The following is an 18,616-nucleotide window of genomic DNA, read 5'->3' on the forward strand; positions in this document are numbered from 1 at the left end:
TTTAAAAATTAAAATTAGTATGTATTTGCTAATCACCCTGAAGACTTCTCAGGTCTTAGTGTGTGTAGTACAAGTGGAATATCATGTTAATTAAAATCTTGTAAAAGTACTTTTAAAATAACTAACCATTTGATATTGATTAAACATTTGTTCTTTTCAGTTTGAAATGCTTACTGGTACACTACCATTTCAAGGTAAAGATCGAAATGAAACTATGAATATGATACTAAAGTAAGTATATTTTTCTTTTTTTAATAGAATTACCCTTGTTTTTTGAAAGTAACAGAAAATGTAGCTATAGATATTATGCTTTAGCTTGTGTATTGTAGTTTGCTCACTTTCAGGATGTGAACTTATAAAATGTCAAACACAAAAGTAAGAATTTGATCACAAACAATGTAGATACTGGCGAATATCTCCAAGGCTTAAAACTGAAAAAAATAAGTGTGTGTGTAAAGTTAGTATTAAAAATAGGGCAGTAAAGTACACTAGAGTTATTTACCAACCACCTCTCTATACGCTGTTTGTCTTTATTACAATATAGATTGTTTTGTTTTTATATAAGCTATTTTATACAGATTGTGTATGCTATTCTCTCTGTGTACATACGTGTATATACACACACTTTCTGTATAAAATAGTTTAATCCATGTTGTAAAAACGGTAAGACAAGTGTACAGTGGTGATTGGTAAACAAGTCCTAACTGTACTCTTTTGCCACTCTTTAATTGAGGAAGCAAGAATTTATTGCTTTTGTGAGTAGTCAGAGGGGTATCCTGCAGCTCAAATGGTTAGACTTCTAGGACCTTCTGAGGGGGATGGGTGCTAAAGAAAAGGGGTTTTAGTCCTGACTCTATGGCAGGAGGGAGTGTCTGTCATTAATGTATAGCAGCATTGATACAGAAGATTGATTAGTTCACCACCTATTTCAGGATTTGTAGCATAATGAATATGCGCATGTATAACATAATGTTACATTTCTGCCTAGAAATTTCAGACTGAACTAGACACTTGGATTATTAAAAAAAAAATTGTTCAAATCACTTAAGTTGTTTTAAATTTAGTAATTGTTCTTACAAAATAATCTCCATGAAGTTGACCCCATTGGCTTTCTCTAATGACTTTATGATCTAATTCTTGAGGCTTTTTATGAGTGGAGGAATAAAAAGGTGACTTGTGGGGTTGTTTGGGTGTGTAGATTACAAGGGTGTTTTGTCTATTTCCAAATGCCTTCAAAAGTTGGTTCTGATAGGAAGGGATGAATACTTCCTTTTTGTCATATGTCAGCATGTTTGGATAGATCTCCTCAAGGATACACAACTTTAAGAACTTTATGCAGCTTTAGTTTGAAGCAGCCTGTTTGTTGAAAACCACTATACCACACTGTGTGCTTTTTTTCCTAGAAGTTTCTTGAACAGGTAGTTATTTTAATATTCAATTTGAAATCTCGTTCACACAATTTCCCTGCCTTTGTGACACACATTGACAGATCTGATGGCAGAGTTTCTTACCCTTAGTTTAATGAGCCCATCTAGAGTGTTTTTAGCAAAACATGCTTTTGAAGTAATCATTTCTCCATTCTCTTTCTCCAGAGCAAAGCTTGGAATGCCACAGTTCCTTAGCCCTGAAGCGCAAAGCCTTCTAAGGATGTTGTTTAAAAGGAACCCATCAAACAGATTAGGTAATGTGATCTTGTTTTGGTTGGTTCTTTTTGACCTGGATCTTGCAGTAAAACCATCTACAGCATAACTTGTGAACAATTTAATTAAGTGAAGCTTCATTGAACAGTCCTATCAGTTCTTGGTTATTCAACAGACTTCATTTTCACATATTTTCTTGAGTTTGCAGTATGTTTATTCTGGGTTTGGCTCACCTGAGTAAATGACAGAGGAAGATAGGCTGAAGATGACTTTCTTGGAGAAGTCATTCACCTAGATTCTGGATGCAACTTTCTACAGAGCTCCAGTTCACTTAAGCAGCTGCCATGCAGTCTATAAGGGAAGCTTTCGTGTATCTGAATTGGCTCTTGCCAACTGCTTGGATACACCAAATAAATTGAATTTTCAGGAATTGTAACCAGTTGACCTTCTTAGTCACCCAAAGATTCTGTGCACTGAATCTGTATTCCAGCCAATTGCAATAGGATGTGCATCATAGCCTTAGTGTTTTACCAAACTGTTTTACCACATATTGTGCTGACTTCCCTCAGCAGTGTAGCCCATACTGCTAGTCTGACAATGTCAGCGAGCCATCATTCAGAAAAAAGTAGCCTTTCTCTTATTTTAGCTCCCTCAATATGTCTTTTTGTGGCTTAGTATACTGTCCCATTTTCCTGTTTTTTGCTGGCAGCCCTCCACATGTGCATGGAACAGTGGCTTATCAGACCATCCAAAAGGCAGTAATTCTGGAGTAAAAACTAGATATTAAGGTGCCAAACAAAAAATCAGGAAGCAGATTAGAAAACGCTGTTATACTCCCCCAAGCATCGTCTCCAATTACTTGTTTGGAGATTTAATATTAAATTAGTTAGTGGTTTGCAGGGAAGTACTCCTGATTCTTTGTAAACGGCTAGATGTAAAGATGCCCTGTGAGTAGGGCTCCTTTATATATTCAAAGAAGCAAACAAGGCACAAGTTCACTTTTTTTCCTTTTTTCCAGGCTTTTCTTCAACATGTGTGAATTCAACTAGCTATATGCCAGTCTGTTCTCAGTCAAATATCTTGCTTGGAAACTCTAACCTTAGGCAGTATTCCATGAATAAATGATTCCATGCAATTTTCCAAGAAACCAAGTGACTAACTTTTAATGCAATTTTGTATAGAGATTTTTATACTGAAGCTGGTTTTAATTTAGTCACTTTTGTTCCCTATAATTACAGGAGCTGGTTCAGATGGAGTTGAAGAAATCAAGAGACATCCTTTTTTTTCAACAGTTGATTGGAATGTAAGTACAAAACAGTTTAATTTCATAGCCATTTTTAGTTTTTGCTACATTTGCAACATTTCTGTAAATTGCAAGATAATTAAACAGGATATACTAGACAAATGAGACTTCTGACTATTGTATTCTGAGACTGTATTTCTCCTCATTGCTGTACAGCATTGAGGGTCTCACTAAAATTTTAAAACATGCATTAACATTTTTAATAGTAATTAGAATTGCAACATTCTAAATCCTAAAATCGTAAATAAACTCCTTCAAAATGACTAAGAGGGGAGAGGTACAGAAATTTGTGTTTTGTGTGTGTCATTGTAAGCTCAAGGTAGGTGTCTGTGTTTAAGAGACTGGATTCTTTTGAATAGCAGTGTTTGTCAGGGCTGTGCATGCACACTGTGCCTCCTTGTGTGAAGCCATAAAAGGCAATGTGGCCTCAGTTCTCCCTCAGTTCCCTACTACTGCCTGTGGCAGCAGGGCTGAACCCAGTGGGTGTCCAACTCACAACATTCACTGAATGTCAAACTCATCCTTTTCCCAACTAGTTTGGTGAAGAGAATTGATCTTCACCTTTATCTCGTTTTCTTTAATTTGGATATTCCAATAAAAAAGACATCTCTCTTCTCATCCCCCACCCCTTCACCCCCCTGGTACAGCAGGGATGAGGTGCTTCATAGCAGTTTGGAATCTAAATAGCCATGTTTCATCCCCTGCCTCTCTGACCATAGCTTCATCCCCTCGCTGGCTGACATAGATATTGCATCTTCTGCCTAGGGGACAGCCATACCCCAGACAGGTGTTGTGTGCTGATTGCTCTCCTCCAAGACTCACAGGTTCAGAGAGAGACAGTTCTAGTTACATCTGCTTGAGCAATCCATGCAGGTCATTTCAGACCTAGAGGAAACAATCACCATCAAGATGGAGGTTCAAGTCTGCCTTGGCCAGCACTCCATCATGTAGATGGATGCCTCTATTTCCTAGGATCAGGTAGAGATAGAAAGGCAGGGAAGAAGACATTGTTGAAAGTGGGGCTAGCAAGTTTAGCATCACAGCCAACACCTATGCCATGCTGACAGAAGGAGAGAAGCTGAGGCATAATTTCATACGGAGCATAAATGCATCTCCAGACAATACTTGGGGCCATCCCACAAGAACTGAAACCATCACTTCTCCATGGATGGAAGCTCTAAGTCCTTCACCTTTGTGGAAACAGCATAGGGTACAGGACCCCAGTACTTGTGTTGATACCCACACCAGACCAGGTTATGCCCATGTGGAACCCCCTATATCTCTTGCTTCTGAGTGTTGACTGATACCTTCCCTGGCCCTCTTCAGAGAGCTTATTATAGAGCTTACTACAAACATACATGGCTGTGTTACTTTGTCTAGGAGCCATAGAAGAGAAATTGCAGGAATACAGGGAATGAGGCTTCTACTTTTGATATTTCCTTATCCTGAAGAAGAGAAGAGGTCTTAGTCACATCCTACACTTGAAAAAAAAATCACATTTCGCTGACTCAGTTTCCTCATCACTCTGCAGCATTTTTTGGGCTTGGGTCTGAATCCTCTAGAGGTGTCCGGGGAACCCTTCTGCTGCAGCTCATGGCTTGATTTCTTAACCAGAGAGCCCCTCTCTATCCAGGTCAGCATGCTTTGACTTGTTTGGTCCTACAGCTAAACTGGTCTCCTTGCTATGCAAGCATGCTCATCTCTTCCCTTCTCCTGTCCAAAACTTCCAGTGTGGTTCTGAGTCATCTTCCTGTGACCTACCCAGTCTCTGTGGTTTTTAAAGGCTAGCATCAAAATCTTGATTCTTTGTCCTGTGTTTGGGGATTTTCCACTTTCCAAACACAAGCCCCCTCCAGAGGGGTAGGGAAAAACTGGTTATCTTGGGCTCCAGCTAATCCATTGTCCCAAGATGCTTCTATCAGAATATGCAGTCACTGAGTCTCTAATGACCTCCCTTTTGTACCTGATATGGGAGGGATGTGATACAGGCCTTGTCAGCAAAGGTGGAATCCACCTACTCAGAACACATTTATACCCTGTGAACAATTACTCCTCTGCCCTGAGTTCTTCCTTGTGGCTGGTCTCCTTATGCTGCCGTTACTGTCCCATTTGCCCTCTTAGGCTGGTAAAGACTCCACGACATGCTCGCTTGCCTCAGTAATACCCCTCCTTGGGGGTCAGTTAATTACTAAACATAGCCCAACCAATCCATGACCAAAAGTCCCCAAAACTAGGTCATTTATCACCCCAGTGCATAGAATCCTTAAAACTCCACACTGTCTAGTCCATCGACAGTGCACATACTATACTCTGGCATCTTCTACCACACCTGGGGTTTTCTTTGGTTTTCTCCTGTCCTCCTGCCATGACAGCCCCTTGAACTGGAGCATAACCCAGCTCTTCCCAGCAGGTTCCCCCTCTCCCGCCTCTTTGCTGGGAGATCATCCTCACCAGGAGAGCATCCATTTGTCCCCCATTCAATAACTCTCAGGCAGGGAAGCAGGTAGGCCCTTCCAGTGTTCCCCTGGTGCTCAGTCCACTGGTTCCCGCTTTTCAGCATGGAAATGTCAGAGGGATAGCCCCTCTGCTGCTCCCATGCCTCAGCCTTCTGTGGCTCTCAGCTCTGGCTATCTGACTTGGAAGTCAGACAGCAACTCTCTGCTGCTCACATGCCTTCAGCCTTTCCAGGAACCTTCTATAGCTTTCTTCATGGACCTCCTTCCTTTCTGATTCTTTGATAGCCCCAGATGCTGCCCCGCTCTCATAATTGGCCAAACTGGGAGCTCCTCCTATGATATAGGGGAGCTTGACATGCTTCATTTGAAGGAACTAGCCACCCACTCTCATCTTCTCCCTTGCACTTGTTAATATCTCGCTCTCCTCTGGCTCTTCCCTTCATAATACAATCATGTTTTAGACTCACATCTTCTTAAAAAAAAAAAAAAGCCCCATCCTTGATCCCACTTGCCTCTCTAGCTATCATTCTATCTCCTTTTCCCCTTTTATCTCTAAGCTCATTGAATGAAGTGTTTGCAATTGCTGTCTTGAGTTCCTGTCCAATTCCATGCAAGGCCCTTTCTAATCTGGCTTCCATTCCTGGTACTCCTCTTGCCAAAGTCTCTAATGAACTTTTCCTTGCCCAAGCTCAGAACTAGTACTCCATCCTCATCGACTTGTCAACCATGCTCTTCTTGAAATTTTGGCTGTCTGTGACTGTCCTCTCCTGGTTCTCCTCCTCACCTCCCCTTTCAGCTTTCTGTGTGGGTTCCACAGGGCTCTCTCCTTGGTCCTTATCTCTTCTCTTTTTCTACATGTTATCTGGGTAATCTCATTTGCACAAATCAAACTACGCTTTCCATGCTGCTGACTTGTGTATCTATCTCTTTGCTCTAGATCTTTCTCAGTTTGTCCAGACTAAAACTTCTGCCTCTTTCTGGCGTATCCTTGTGGATGTCTAGCTGTCAGACCAAGCTCAACGTGACTAAAACAGAGCTTTTAATCTCTGCCACCAAAACCCTCCCTGATGCCTTCTTTTTTGATTGGCTGTGGACAATGCCACTCTTCTTGCCTGTCTTACAGACCCATAATATCAGCATCCTCTTCAATTTGGACCTCTCTAAGTCCTCACATCCAGGCTTTGTCTAAATCTTGACCAATTCTTTCTGCATAACATCTCTAAAATACAGCCTTTTAAATCATTGTTGGATCTTTTTCTAAAAGGATATGCTCTAGTTCAAACAAGAATTAATGCAAGGATGTCCTAAAGGCCTGTTGTATAGGAGGTCTGACTAGATGATCACAGTGGTCCCTTCTGGCCTTATCTGTGAATTGTTCCAATCCATCCACACAGCTAAATTCTCATCTCACATCTCAATTACTGTAATATCCTTTTCTCTGGCCTTCACAAATGAAATCTTGCCCTGTTCGTAATTTATTCAGAATGCTGCTGCAAAGAACGTTCTCCTAGCCTGATGACTTGATCACATCACCCCCGCCTTCCCTGCCTTTTTGCATCCCTCTACTGGCTCCCCCTTCTCTGTTCCATCAAACATAAGCTGCTTGTCTTCACTTTTCAAGGCTCTTCACGGCCTGTCTTAACACTGCCTGTCCTCTCCCATTTAGCTACCAAGATGACAACTGCCATCTCCAATCAGCCCATGCGGCCAACTTCCATTGCCCACTTGTTGAATTTTCAGACTAGCTCCTTTCTTCTTTCTCCCATGCTTCCCTTTATGCTTGGAAGGAGCGTCCGTGAACCGTGAAACATTATTGTCCTTCAAATTCCTCCTTAAAACTCTCCTTTGCTGTGATGCCTACAAAAATCTTAACAGGTGGGCAGCTGGTGTGCAGAGACCACTGCCTATTATGCTGACCAATCTTATCTTATTTCCCTGTGTACTCACCTGTCTCTGTCTGTCTGGTAGGTGCTATGGGAATACAAATATTAAATAAAGAAAAAAAATCCTATTTTTATATACCTAGTAATAGGAAAATATGTTGATACAGTAACAAGAGGATTTATAAGGAACTGAGATTTCTAAGGGAGCAATATCTAGAACAGTTTTCAACCTGTGGTCTGCAGACAACTGGGGATCCACAGATTTTCTGATTTCCAAAGCGGTCTGAACCTCCATTCAGAATTTGAAAGTTGAAGTTGAAAACCACTGAGAAAATTGCACTTTTACCTGAAAGTTTTGTACCTGCTTTTTTACAGGGTGCACTTTGAGTATTTGACTGCACTTAGTGTATAATCAGTTCTGGTTTGGTAATGGTCACTTCCACTTCCTGTCTCATGCACTGCTCCGGGTGAGCTCATGCATATTTTCCCCGAGTCCTGTGATAGTGGGCCTGGGATGACTTCTCTTCAGTGGATATTCCTGCACACAAGGACAGGGAGCCGTGGGAGTCTGCTGATGGTCAGGGAGTACCACCTGGCCAGGGTAGAGAGGCAGAAAGCCCCTACAAGCCACTCAGCCTTTCACAAGCCTTGACATAAAAGGATGAAAACAGAGATGGTGAATGAGCCTCCTTTTTCTCTTCCTAAACCCTGAATAGGGCTGAGGAGTACCTGTTTGGGGTAATGCTTTACTCCTGTACTGCACATCAGGACAGAGGATAATGAGGAGCTGCCATTCCTCACTTTCCCTTAAGGGACCTAGGAAAGACCTGGAGTATTGGTTTAAGAGGGGGTAAATCCCCTCATCCCGTAAGGCAGGAAGAACAAGACACTAGGGAGAATCTCCTGCCCTAGGGAGCTATAATGGGAAAGTATGGGATGGATCCTCTCTCCCTCCTCTTGGGATTGGAGTGGTTTGAAGAACCTGTCTCCCTCTGCAATAGCCTAAAACTGGGATCCAGTTCAGGTATTTGGGGAATACACCACTGTCTGCCCATTTCCTTTTGAGGTAAGGATGAGTTAGTGGGGGCAATTGTAGGCTGTTGTCTACTTAATAAGCTGGAAGGGGAGAGGCCTGGTAGGTAAGGAGCGGGGGCAAGCTTTGGTATATTTCTTGTGGCTTTCTGACTCTCTATTCCCTTCTAAGGCCCTTCAAAGCAGGAGAGCAGAAAAACCTGAATAAATCTTTTTTAAAAAGGATCAGCAATACGTTTGTGTTTTGTGCCTGCTATTTTGTAGTGTGCTCTTTCAGAAAGCGAAATCTTTTGAAAATAGATGAAAAACATTCTTGTTGCGTTCCTTTTAGTTTAGCAAAATATATAATATCTGTAAAGTAATTCTGAATTTTAGTTAAACTTCTTTTGTGGCTTTTCTGTTCCAGAAACTGTTCAGAAGAGAAATTCAGCCCCCATTTAAACCTGCTTCTGGTAAGCCAGAAGATACCTTCTGTTTTGATCCAGAATTCACAGCAAAAACCCCAAAAGGTAATGCATATATTTAGAAAATAACGAGTCAATATGATGAACTCATTGTATGGGGAGGACTAAATTACATGGTTGTTTGATACCTAGGGGCTAGAGCTATAAAATTTAGAGCCATTGATCTTGGGAGTTGGCACAAAGATGAAAGGCAGAATATATACCAATCACAGTAAAATCAACTGTGGCATTACGGTCATGTAGTGGATAGTGTTTTACTCCCCTTCTCCATTTTTTTATCCCTATTTTCTCCAGTGGTGGATTGACTTAAAATTGTAGAAAGGGGCTTGAAATCCAAATCTCCCTCCTCTCTCCCAAGTGACTCATAATTTCCCCCACCAGCTTCATTTCCTTATCCTTTACAAACCGTCCTTACCTCAGTGCAGGCCCCAGAGAGGAGCGTTCTTAGGCAGTGAATCATCTCCCATTCATCCCCTCCTAGCTGCTGGAGAGAGAAACTGCAGAGAAAGTGGGGTTTTTTTTTTCTTTGCCATCTTCTCTAAGTGGGTACGGTAAGGGGAAATTTGAGCAGCAATGCATTTTTCTTCTATTCCATTTTGATCAATGTGTATTAGACGGCAAGAGTTGCCAGATAGTCATGGAGAGAAAGAACTGTTCTTTTTTTAAGTGATTGATATCCAGCTAATGGGATTGTATTTAGTAGTAGACCTTGAATATTTCTGCTAATTAGCATTGAAAAATTAGCACTGAAATTATCAGTTTTGTTGTAATTTCAAAATTAGTACCTCATTGTAATGAATTAGGGCAGTTCACCCTCATGAAGGTATTGTACCAGCCTGTCTATAGATCAGGAAGACAGCAGTACAATGTTTTATTTGGTTTCACATTAGAAGAGATTATTTTTCCAACGGTAAGAGCTGGGAACCATTTTTATATTAAAAGTCTTGATTCTGCAGAATCTGTGCCTGTCACTGGAACTAAGGCCTGGTCTACACTACGCGTTTATACCGAATTTAGCAGAGTTAAACCGATTTAACCCTGCACCCATCCACACAACGAAGCCCTTTATATCGATATAAGGGGCTCTTAAAACCGATTTCTGTACTCCTCCCTGACGAGGGGAGTAGCGCTGAAATCGGTATTGCTATGTCGGATTAGGGTTAGTGTGGCCGCAATTCGACGGTATTGGCCTCTGGGCGGTATCCCACAGTGCACCATTGTGACCGCTCTGGAAAGCAATCTGAACTCGGATGCACTGGCCAGGTAGACAGGAAAAGCCCCGCCAACTTTTGAATTTCATTTCCTGCTTGCCCAGCATGGAGCGCTGATCAGCACGGGTGGCCATGCAGTCCCAAATCTAAAAAGAGCTCCAGCATGGACCGTATGGGAGATACTGGATCTGATCGCTGTATGGGGAGACAAATCTGTTCTATCAGAGCTCCGTTCCAGAAGACGAAATGCCAAAGCATTTGAAAAAATCTCCAGGCTATGATTGACAGAGGCCACAGCAGGGACTGAACACAGTGCTGTGTGACAAGCGTAACAGAAAGCCAGAGAATCAAATGGACGCTCATGTAGGGAGGGAGGGGAGACTGAGGACTCAAGCTATCCCACAGTTCCTGCAGTCTCCGAAAAGCATTTGCATTCTTGGCTGAGCTCCCAATGCCTGAAGGGTCAAAAACATTGTCGCCTGTGGTTCAGGGAATATGTTGTCAATGTACTCCCCCTCCCCCCTTCAAAGAAAAGGGAAAAAAATCGTTTCTCGCCTCTTTTCAATGTCCCCATATGTCTACTGGATGCTGCTGGTAGATGGGGTGCTGCAGCGCTAAACAGCAGCATCCTCTCCCCTCCCCGGTTGCAGACGGTACGGTATAAAATGACTGATAGCCATCCTCGTCGTCTTCCTGTGAGTGCTCCTGGCTGGCCTCGGTGAGGTCGGCCGGGGGTGCCTGGGCAAAAATGGGAAAGACTCCCGGTCATACCCTTTTTTAAGCTTTGTGTCCTGGAGATTCAGTCCTGGCAGATGGTGCCAGGGCTGGTAACCGTCGTCATCATAGCAGCTGGAGGCTGAGCTCCTCTCCCCCACCTCCCTTTCATGTCTAATGGAGATTCTGGACTATCATAGCAGCGGGAGGCTGTGCTCCTTTTCTCCCTCCCCCCAATGAGTAATGGAGATGTCCTGCCTGGAATATCATAGCAGCTGGAGGCTGCCTCCCCCTCATTTTATCTCACTAAAAAGTCAGTGTTTCTTATTCCTGCATTCATTATTACTTCCTCACACAAATGGGGGGATAACTGCCACGGTAGCCCAGGAGGGGTGTGGGAAGAGGGAAGCAACGGGTGGGGTTGTTGCAGGGGCACCCCCTAGAATGGCATGCAGCTCATCATTTCTGCAGGATCTCTGGAGCTCTGACCCGGAGCAGCTGTGCTCTCTGGTTCTCTAGTAGACTTGCCCCATATTCTAGGCAAGACTGACTCTATTTTTAGACAAAACATAAAGAAGAGAATGACCTGGGAAGTCATTCCCATTTTTGTCCGTGCGCCCCCAGCCGACCTCAGCGAGGCCAGCCAGGATCACCCATGACAGCAGCAGACGGTACAATATGACTGGTAACCATCATCGCCAATTTCCAAAGCAGCAGACGGTGCAATAGGGCTGGTAACTGTCTCTGCTACCTTGCAAAGGCAATTGAATGCTGCTGTGTAGCACTGCAGTACCTCGTCTGTCAGCAGTATCCAGTACACATATGGTGACAGTGAAAAAAGGCTAAACGGGCTCCATGGTTACCATGCTATGGCATCTGCCAGGGCAATCCAGAGAAAAAGGGCGCGAAATGATTCTGCCGTTGCTTTCACGGAGGAAGGATTGAGTGATGACATTTACCCAGAATCACCCGTGACACTGTTTTTGCTCCATTATGCATTGGGATCTCAACCCAGAATTCCAATGGGCGGGGGAGACTGCGGGAACTATGGGATAGCTACCCACAATGCAACGCTCTGGAAATCGACGCTAGCCTCGGTACATGGACGCACACCGCCGAAATAATGTGCTTAGTATGGCCGCGTGCACTTGACTTTATACAATCTGTTTTAAAAAACCGGTTTCTGTAAAATCGGAATAATCCCGTAGTGTAGACATACCCTAAGTTAATACAGTTGTTGGAGCTGATCTGTCCTAAGTCTCAGACATTGCTTGTGAGCCTAGATATGTTAATACATAGCTCTCCACATCTTGTCAAAAGTGAAGTGAAGATGACTCTGACATCCTAGTCCCTTGTGAATGTTTGAGTATATTTCAGGATCACAATCCTCTACAGTTGGATATCATTTAGCTCAGTAAAGTTTTTGATGGATTTACTTTTCTTTTGGCCAGTCAAATTTGAATTTAGGTGAAATCCAGGTTTAGAGATGAGGGATTTTTCCATGTCAGTATTGAGGCACAGTGGTAAAATGGTATATGTTAATGCAGTGGTCCCCAACCTTTTCGTCTGGCGGGTGCTAGACGAAGGACCGTGGCAGCGGTCGAGTATCCGCCGAATTTCTGCAGCATTTTGGCGGTGACGCCTCTCGATGACGCTGCTTGTCCGCGGCAAAGGTGTCATCGAGCGGCGCCACCGCCAAAATACTGCAGAAATTCGACGGCATTTCGGCGGATGCTCAACCGCCGGCCAGGACGCGGGCGCATTGGGCACCGCGTTGGGGACCCCTGTGTTAATGTTTTGCCTGACTTGAGCTAGTGCTATCAAATCAATTTTATTAGTGCTTCGAGTAAACTTGTGTAAATATCTTTCGTGAAGTCATCTTTTAAATACAAAATTACCACACAGTGAAATGGTTTTGTTCTAATGTTCAGTCACTCAATTAAGGCTTATAATCGTTTCTGTTCAACAATTAGTATGTTCATTGAAGGGTCCTGTTTATAAATCTCCCCTTGACGGTTTCATCTGGACTTTAAAACCAGATATCTGGTTTGTTGGCCACATGACGTATTATCAGCAGCTCTTAAGTTTACATACGTATGTTAAAATACCTCTGGGCCAAATTGTGCTTTATTTGTGTTTACACGGAGTACAGTGAAGTAGAAGTTGCACACAGTGTACATTGGGGAAGATCAGGGCTCTCGTGACTTTTGAAACATATCGCTACATTCTTCAAGTATTGTGTCCATGGATCCCTGTACTTCTGCCATGCCCACATCTATGGTTCTTCAGTTGAAATTTCTAGCTAGCAGTGCCCTCATATGCACCCTTTTTGACTCCACATACTTGAGCTCACTGCTGTGAATGAAATCGGGGCACCAATCTGTAGTTCTTTGTGAATAGTCACAGATAGAGTTGTTTTTTGGGGGGAATAGATGAAATTACATGTATTCTAGTTTATGCAACATCTTGAAGTCTTGTAGTTTAAAAAAAAAGGCAGGCAGGGGGGCAGGCATGTATTTTATTTAGCATGTGATACTGTTAAAATAAGTAAAAGTGAGAATATAAGTGAAAGGTGATATATTAGCACTTTCTTGTATTTTCCTCAAAATACTTTTGAGAACATCCCTATGGTAAACACACAGAATATCTTATCTTGAATATACTGAAGTAACAGAATACTCTTCAGATTCTAATTAAACCATGTGTATTTAACAATTAGATTCTCCAGGAGTTCCACCTAGTGCTAACGCGCATCAGCTGTTCAAAGGATTTAGCTTTGTTGCAACTACTGCCATAGAAGATCATAAAATTTCACCCCTCACCAATATATTGCCAATAGTACAGGTAAAATTTATTTTTCTTGGTTTAGATATTTCTTAATTGAAATGCCAAAGCTGATGTGTGTTTTGATAGTTAACCTCCATTCTCCTCTGTTGGAAAGACCCGTATATCAGCACAGCAGCACCAAAACACTTATATACATAAACATTATGTGCAGCAACTTAAACTAATCCATTGTCAAAAATTAAGTTGAATGTCTCTTTAAATGCAAATTTCAAAAGGAAAAAACTGCAAAGTAAAGAAAAATGTGCTGCTTGAGAAAGTAAAAATCATGTTTTGTTAAAGTACAGTTTATTGTTTTAAAATGCAGTTTATATTTGTTTAAAGCAACTTCATGGAAACAGTGCACAGTTCACTGATGTGTATGAGCTGAAGGAGGATATTGGTGTTGGCTCCTACTCTGTTTGCAAGAGATGTGTGCACATAGCTACCAATATGGAGTTTGCCGTGAAGGTACTTGGTGTAAATTCTCTTTTGGTATTAGAATAGTTACTCCACAGTCATGTATCTTTTTAATGTACCAGTAAGTAAAGAGACCTTTTTTTTTTAAACACCTAATTTTTCAGTCAGCGTAATGTTGTATGTACTTTGAGAAGTGAAAGAGTAAATTTTTCCATTCAGCTAAATTTTGTATTTGCTTTTACCATTATTTCTTTTTAGAGAAAAGGTTTCCACCAAACTTATGGAGCAATATGTCAATTATTTGAAACCTAATTCTGTTGGCTTTGAAATTTACTTCAATTATCACATTTCATTGAATAGACATATTGTTAAATTTTTCCCTTTTCCTTTTTTATTTGCCCTTACAATAAGAGTACAACAAAGGTGAGATCAGTGGGCTCTTTAGGTGGGGAAGTGGGCAGGAGGGAAGTAGAAGTATTTAGTGAATTTATCAGACTATCCTAATCTTCAAATTAGAGCAATTTTCAATATACGCTAGAACTTGTTTTGTAACTATTAACCTCAAGCTTTAAGCGAATAGGCTGGATAATGTGTCACTCATAACTACTAAGGATGAAGCATGAAAGTAAAAAGAGCAATAATGTGTGAATTTTATAGTCAAAACTGCTGTCTTGCTTAGTTTGAAAATTCTTGTTACGTGAAGCTTTTGTGGTCTCTTATCCAAAATCCAGGATTTTCATCCATTTTGCCTTTGAGGAAATACTTCATTTAACATTGAGCCCTTTTCCACCATTTATTTCACAGATAATTGACAAAAGTAAGAGAGATCCCTCAGAAGAAATTGAGATTTTGATGCGCTATGGACAACACCCTAATATTATTACTTTAAAAGATGTATGTACTCTTTTTAAATTTTACAATTCTTACCACAAAACAGTCAAACAGTAAATAAAATAATGGTTGGGTAGGGATCCCATGTTTTGCATTTCCAGTAAAATATGCTGGAAACAATACTTATAGTTTTTTAAAAAAAGGTAAAATATTTAAAATGTCATATACTGTTACTTATACATTATATCTTAATTTTTTTGCAAAGGTGCTAGGTTTTGGGAGACTCAAAATGTTTTTGGCCTTTGCTAATTAATTTATTATTAAATTCCTAAATGATTCTGGGCTTTAAAGGTGACCTGCAAAGAAAAGAAAATTCTGCACTTTATTGCATTTATTTCCACTTTCTCTCCCATTTGAAATTTAGATCTTGTTTATCATGTTTCTACTGGAAGATTCTGTGGACAGCTAGAGAGCTAGTAGAATTATGATACCATAATTAATTAATGGAACTTGTGCATGTGAGAGGGAATGGGATTTTTACTACTAATTTCTTGGTTTTTGTTTATTGTTGATTTAACTCAAAATGCCTAACAGTTAAGACCTACTTGTGAAAGAGTCAACACTTACACACTTTAAAATGATGGCTCAGGCCTTGCCTACACTACAGGGGAAATTCGATCTAAGCTACGCAATTTGAGTTACATTAATAGCGTAATGCAAATCGACGTGGCTTAGATCTATGCAATGTTGATGGGAGACAGTCTCCTGTTGACTCCCCCAATCTTCTTGATCCGGTGGGGTACAGGAGTTGATGGGAGAGCGATCTGTGGTAGATTTAGCGGGTCTTCACTAGATCTGCTAAATCGACTGCCTATACATTGTTCACCACTTGTCGATCCCCCGATAAGTGTAGACAAGCCTTCTGTAGCTCTCTGGCATTCCAAAGAATTCTGTTAGCAGAAATTTTAAAAAGGACCAAAAGAATACTCCTGCTATTTCTAAGGTTTAAAAAAAACAACAACAAAAAAACAAACCAAGCAGAAACCAAGTTCATTGGGGCTTTCATCATTAGCTATACAGAACCAAAATGCCACCCCTGCTGCCTCCCATTTCAATGGGTGGCAAATTGATGGGCCACTGGAGATTGGGACAGCTGCAGTTGAACAAGGGTGGAGAGCACATGGTAGAGGGATACAGTGGTGATTCTTCCCATTCAGAATTTCTAGCGGCCCTTTGGCTAACTGCAGCCATCATTATTCCATGTGTTTTGCTAGCACATGGGGAGCTTATTTAGTTTTTAAAATAATAATAACCTTATGTTTATATAAATAAATGTAAAGATCCATGGCTGCCTGAACAGTTTTAATATATGCATCTGAGTCTGATATTGGAAGCTTGTCTTTGCCATCCTTATCTCAACTGAACACTTGATGTGTTGTTGATCTAATGTAGAAATAAACTACTTAGGTGGTGATATATGAAGTGCCATCACTCAAAATTGCATCTGGTAAAAATAGGGAGAAACAAAATGCTTCTTCCCAAGGCAGCCAAGTGAAAGAATGAATCCCAGAATCATCATTTAATGACCCACTAGCTCCACATTGCATAAGAACAGCCATACTGGCTCAGACCAAAGGTCCAGCTAGCTCTGTGTCCTGTCTTCTGAGAGTGGCCAATGCCAGGTGTCCCAGAGGGAATGAACAGAACAGGTAATCATCAAGTAATCCATCCCCTGTTGCCTATTCCCAGCTTCTGGCAAACAGAGGCTAGGGACACCATCCCTGCCCATCCTGGCTAATAGTCATTGATGGACCTATCCTCCATGAATTTATCTAGTTCAGTGAGATGTAAGGTTTCTTTAATCCTTGTGCCATGAGGCATGAATTTTCAGTTGAAGAATTAAACTTTGCAATACCTGTCTGTATTCATATACATTTAGAAGAAGAAGACTTTTAGTCCTTAAAATTCTTGGAATGTATGTTAAATTGTGAATTATTCAAATGAGTGTGTATGTTTTTAAACTTCTTCAGGTGTATGATGACGGCAGATATATTTACCTGGTCACTGAATTGATGAAGGGAGGAGAGCTGCTTGATCGGATTCTCAGACAAAAGTATTTCTCAGAACGGGAGGCTAGTGCTGTATTGTACACTATAACTAAAACAGTTGACTACCTTCATTGTCAAGGAGTAAGTGATACATATTATATCATGATTGTATTTATACTTTGTGTAATTAACAATCACATTTTCTTTTTCTTTTTCTTAAATTTTTGTTGACTTGTTAGTATGTGAACACATTATGAAGAGCGTTGAGACTTCATTTGCGTACAACATAATTTAAACTTCATGCATAATTTATAAAAATGCCTTGCTAGAAAATTAATTTGATTACATAACCTTTTAATTAAGCTACATCTCCATGGAGGGTGAGGAAGAGGAGTACTTTTCTGTATTTCATATGAAGATTTCAGTTTTGACTCATGCAGTTAGATGAAAATCTTTTTGCTCCTCTAATGGAAAACTAGAATGCAAAGTTATTCTAATATGAAGTATTTAATTCCTGTAGAATAATTATGTAAAATAAACTAGTATTTAAACCACTAGAAACAAAGTGTTTTTCTATAGAAATGTGCCACCCAGAGATCTGATTGGCTATGGGAACTTCAAGTATACAAACAGTTCACTCAGTTATTCTATTTAAAATTGATCTGAATTATTAGAACTATCCAACTCGAAATACCAATTGGGTCGTTATCAATGCCATAATCTGATTTTTATTTATAATGACCAGATAATGCGTAATCCCCCTGAAGAGCTCAGCCAGATAACTACTTATATACACTAATGAGGTTTGTGCATCACACAGCAGGAAGTGGGCATTTTGTGGAAGCCTGATTTTCATTTTGTTCTGAATTTCTGGTTTCATTACATACACATCTGTACAATCTGTATGTTTTAATTAATACACATTGCTGTTAATACAAAGCCGCTATCAACTCAGAATAAAATGTAGTTGGATTTTAACTACAATATTATATTTACTCACCTACAAGGCCCCAGCTTTTAGGTTGTAGTCTATTTTAAACCTGTAACACTACTAATGTGTTTATTTTTTATATACATGTTGTTTTTAATAATATATTCCAATTTTAATAGCTTTTAAAATGTTTTTAAAGCACATGCTTAGTACTAGAAATGTTTTTATGCCAGAGATTTTATTTTTAATCACACACTTATTAGCAGGAATATTTAGTGGTAAGAGTTCATCCATATATGTGTCTTTATAAAAGTCATATTGCAAAGTTACTATTAAGGGTCCAAAATCTAGTTAATGAGTACACCAGCTTTTCACTTTTTGGAGATGTCTAGATCACAAATGAGATTGGTTATCTTAGTCTTATTCAAAATGTCCACATGGAAAGGTGTTAAAATTCAGATAAATGAAGCCTTCTGGTAAAAGATATTTATTACAGATAATGATTGAGGTATATTAAGTTGTGTGAGGATGCTGTCATAGTACCTCTCTGCCTCTTACTCAAGAATAGGCGTATTTGCTATAAAGTATCTACTCATATGAGTAAAGATTATTTACATTAGAAATTGTTGCAAGGTTGGGCCCCCTATATATGTGGGGTGCTATCACTAAAAATATCTAACACCTCTACGCCAATATAACGCGACCTGATATGACACAGGTTCGCATACAACGTGGTAAAGCAGCGCTCTGGCGGATCAGCACATCAGCTCCCAGCCGTGGCACTCCACTTCTCGCCACAAGTGAGGTTGGGGAAAGGACACCCCCCGTACTCACCTGCGGCAGGAAGCGGAGTGCTGTGG

At 40.6% G+C, this 18,616-nt stretch overlaps 1 protein-coding gene across 2 annotated transcripts in view; it reads left to right on the forward strand.

The window, feature by feature from the left end:
- RPS6KA6 (ribosomal protein S6 kinase A6) overlaps positions 1 to 18,616 on the forward strand; it is an 83,289-nt gene that overhangs the window by 45,044 nt on the left and 19,629 nt on the right. For both annotated transcript variants that reach the window (XM_039487999.1, XM_039487998.1), the window contains 8 exons: positions 161 to 231; positions 1,593 to 1,681; positions 2,879 to 2,943; positions 8,721 to 8,823; positions 13,423 to 13,547; positions 13,872 to 13,997; positions 14,751 to 14,840; positions 16,808 to 16,966. In XM_039487999.1, the coding sequence (XP_039343933.1) occupies positions 161 to 231; positions 1,593 to 1,681; positions 2,879 to 2,943; positions 8,721 to 8,823; positions 13,423 to 13,547; positions 13,872 to 13,997; positions 14,751 to 14,840; positions 16,808 to 16,966 (828 nt within the window). The remainder of the gene's footprint in view (positions 1 to 160; positions 232 to 1,592; positions 1,682 to 2,878; positions 2,944 to 8,720; positions 8,824 to 13,422; positions 13,548 to 13,871; positions 13,998 to 14,750; positions 14,841 to 16,807; positions 16,967 to 18,616) is intronic.

Source organism: Mauremys reevesii, linkage group 9, assembly GCF_016161935.1.
Source record: "Mauremys reevesii isolate NIE-2019 linkage group 9, ASM1616193v1, whole genome shotgun sequence".
NCBI classification, from domain to species: Eukaryota; Metazoa; Chordata; order Testudines; family Geoemydidae; genus Mauremys; species Mauremys reevesii.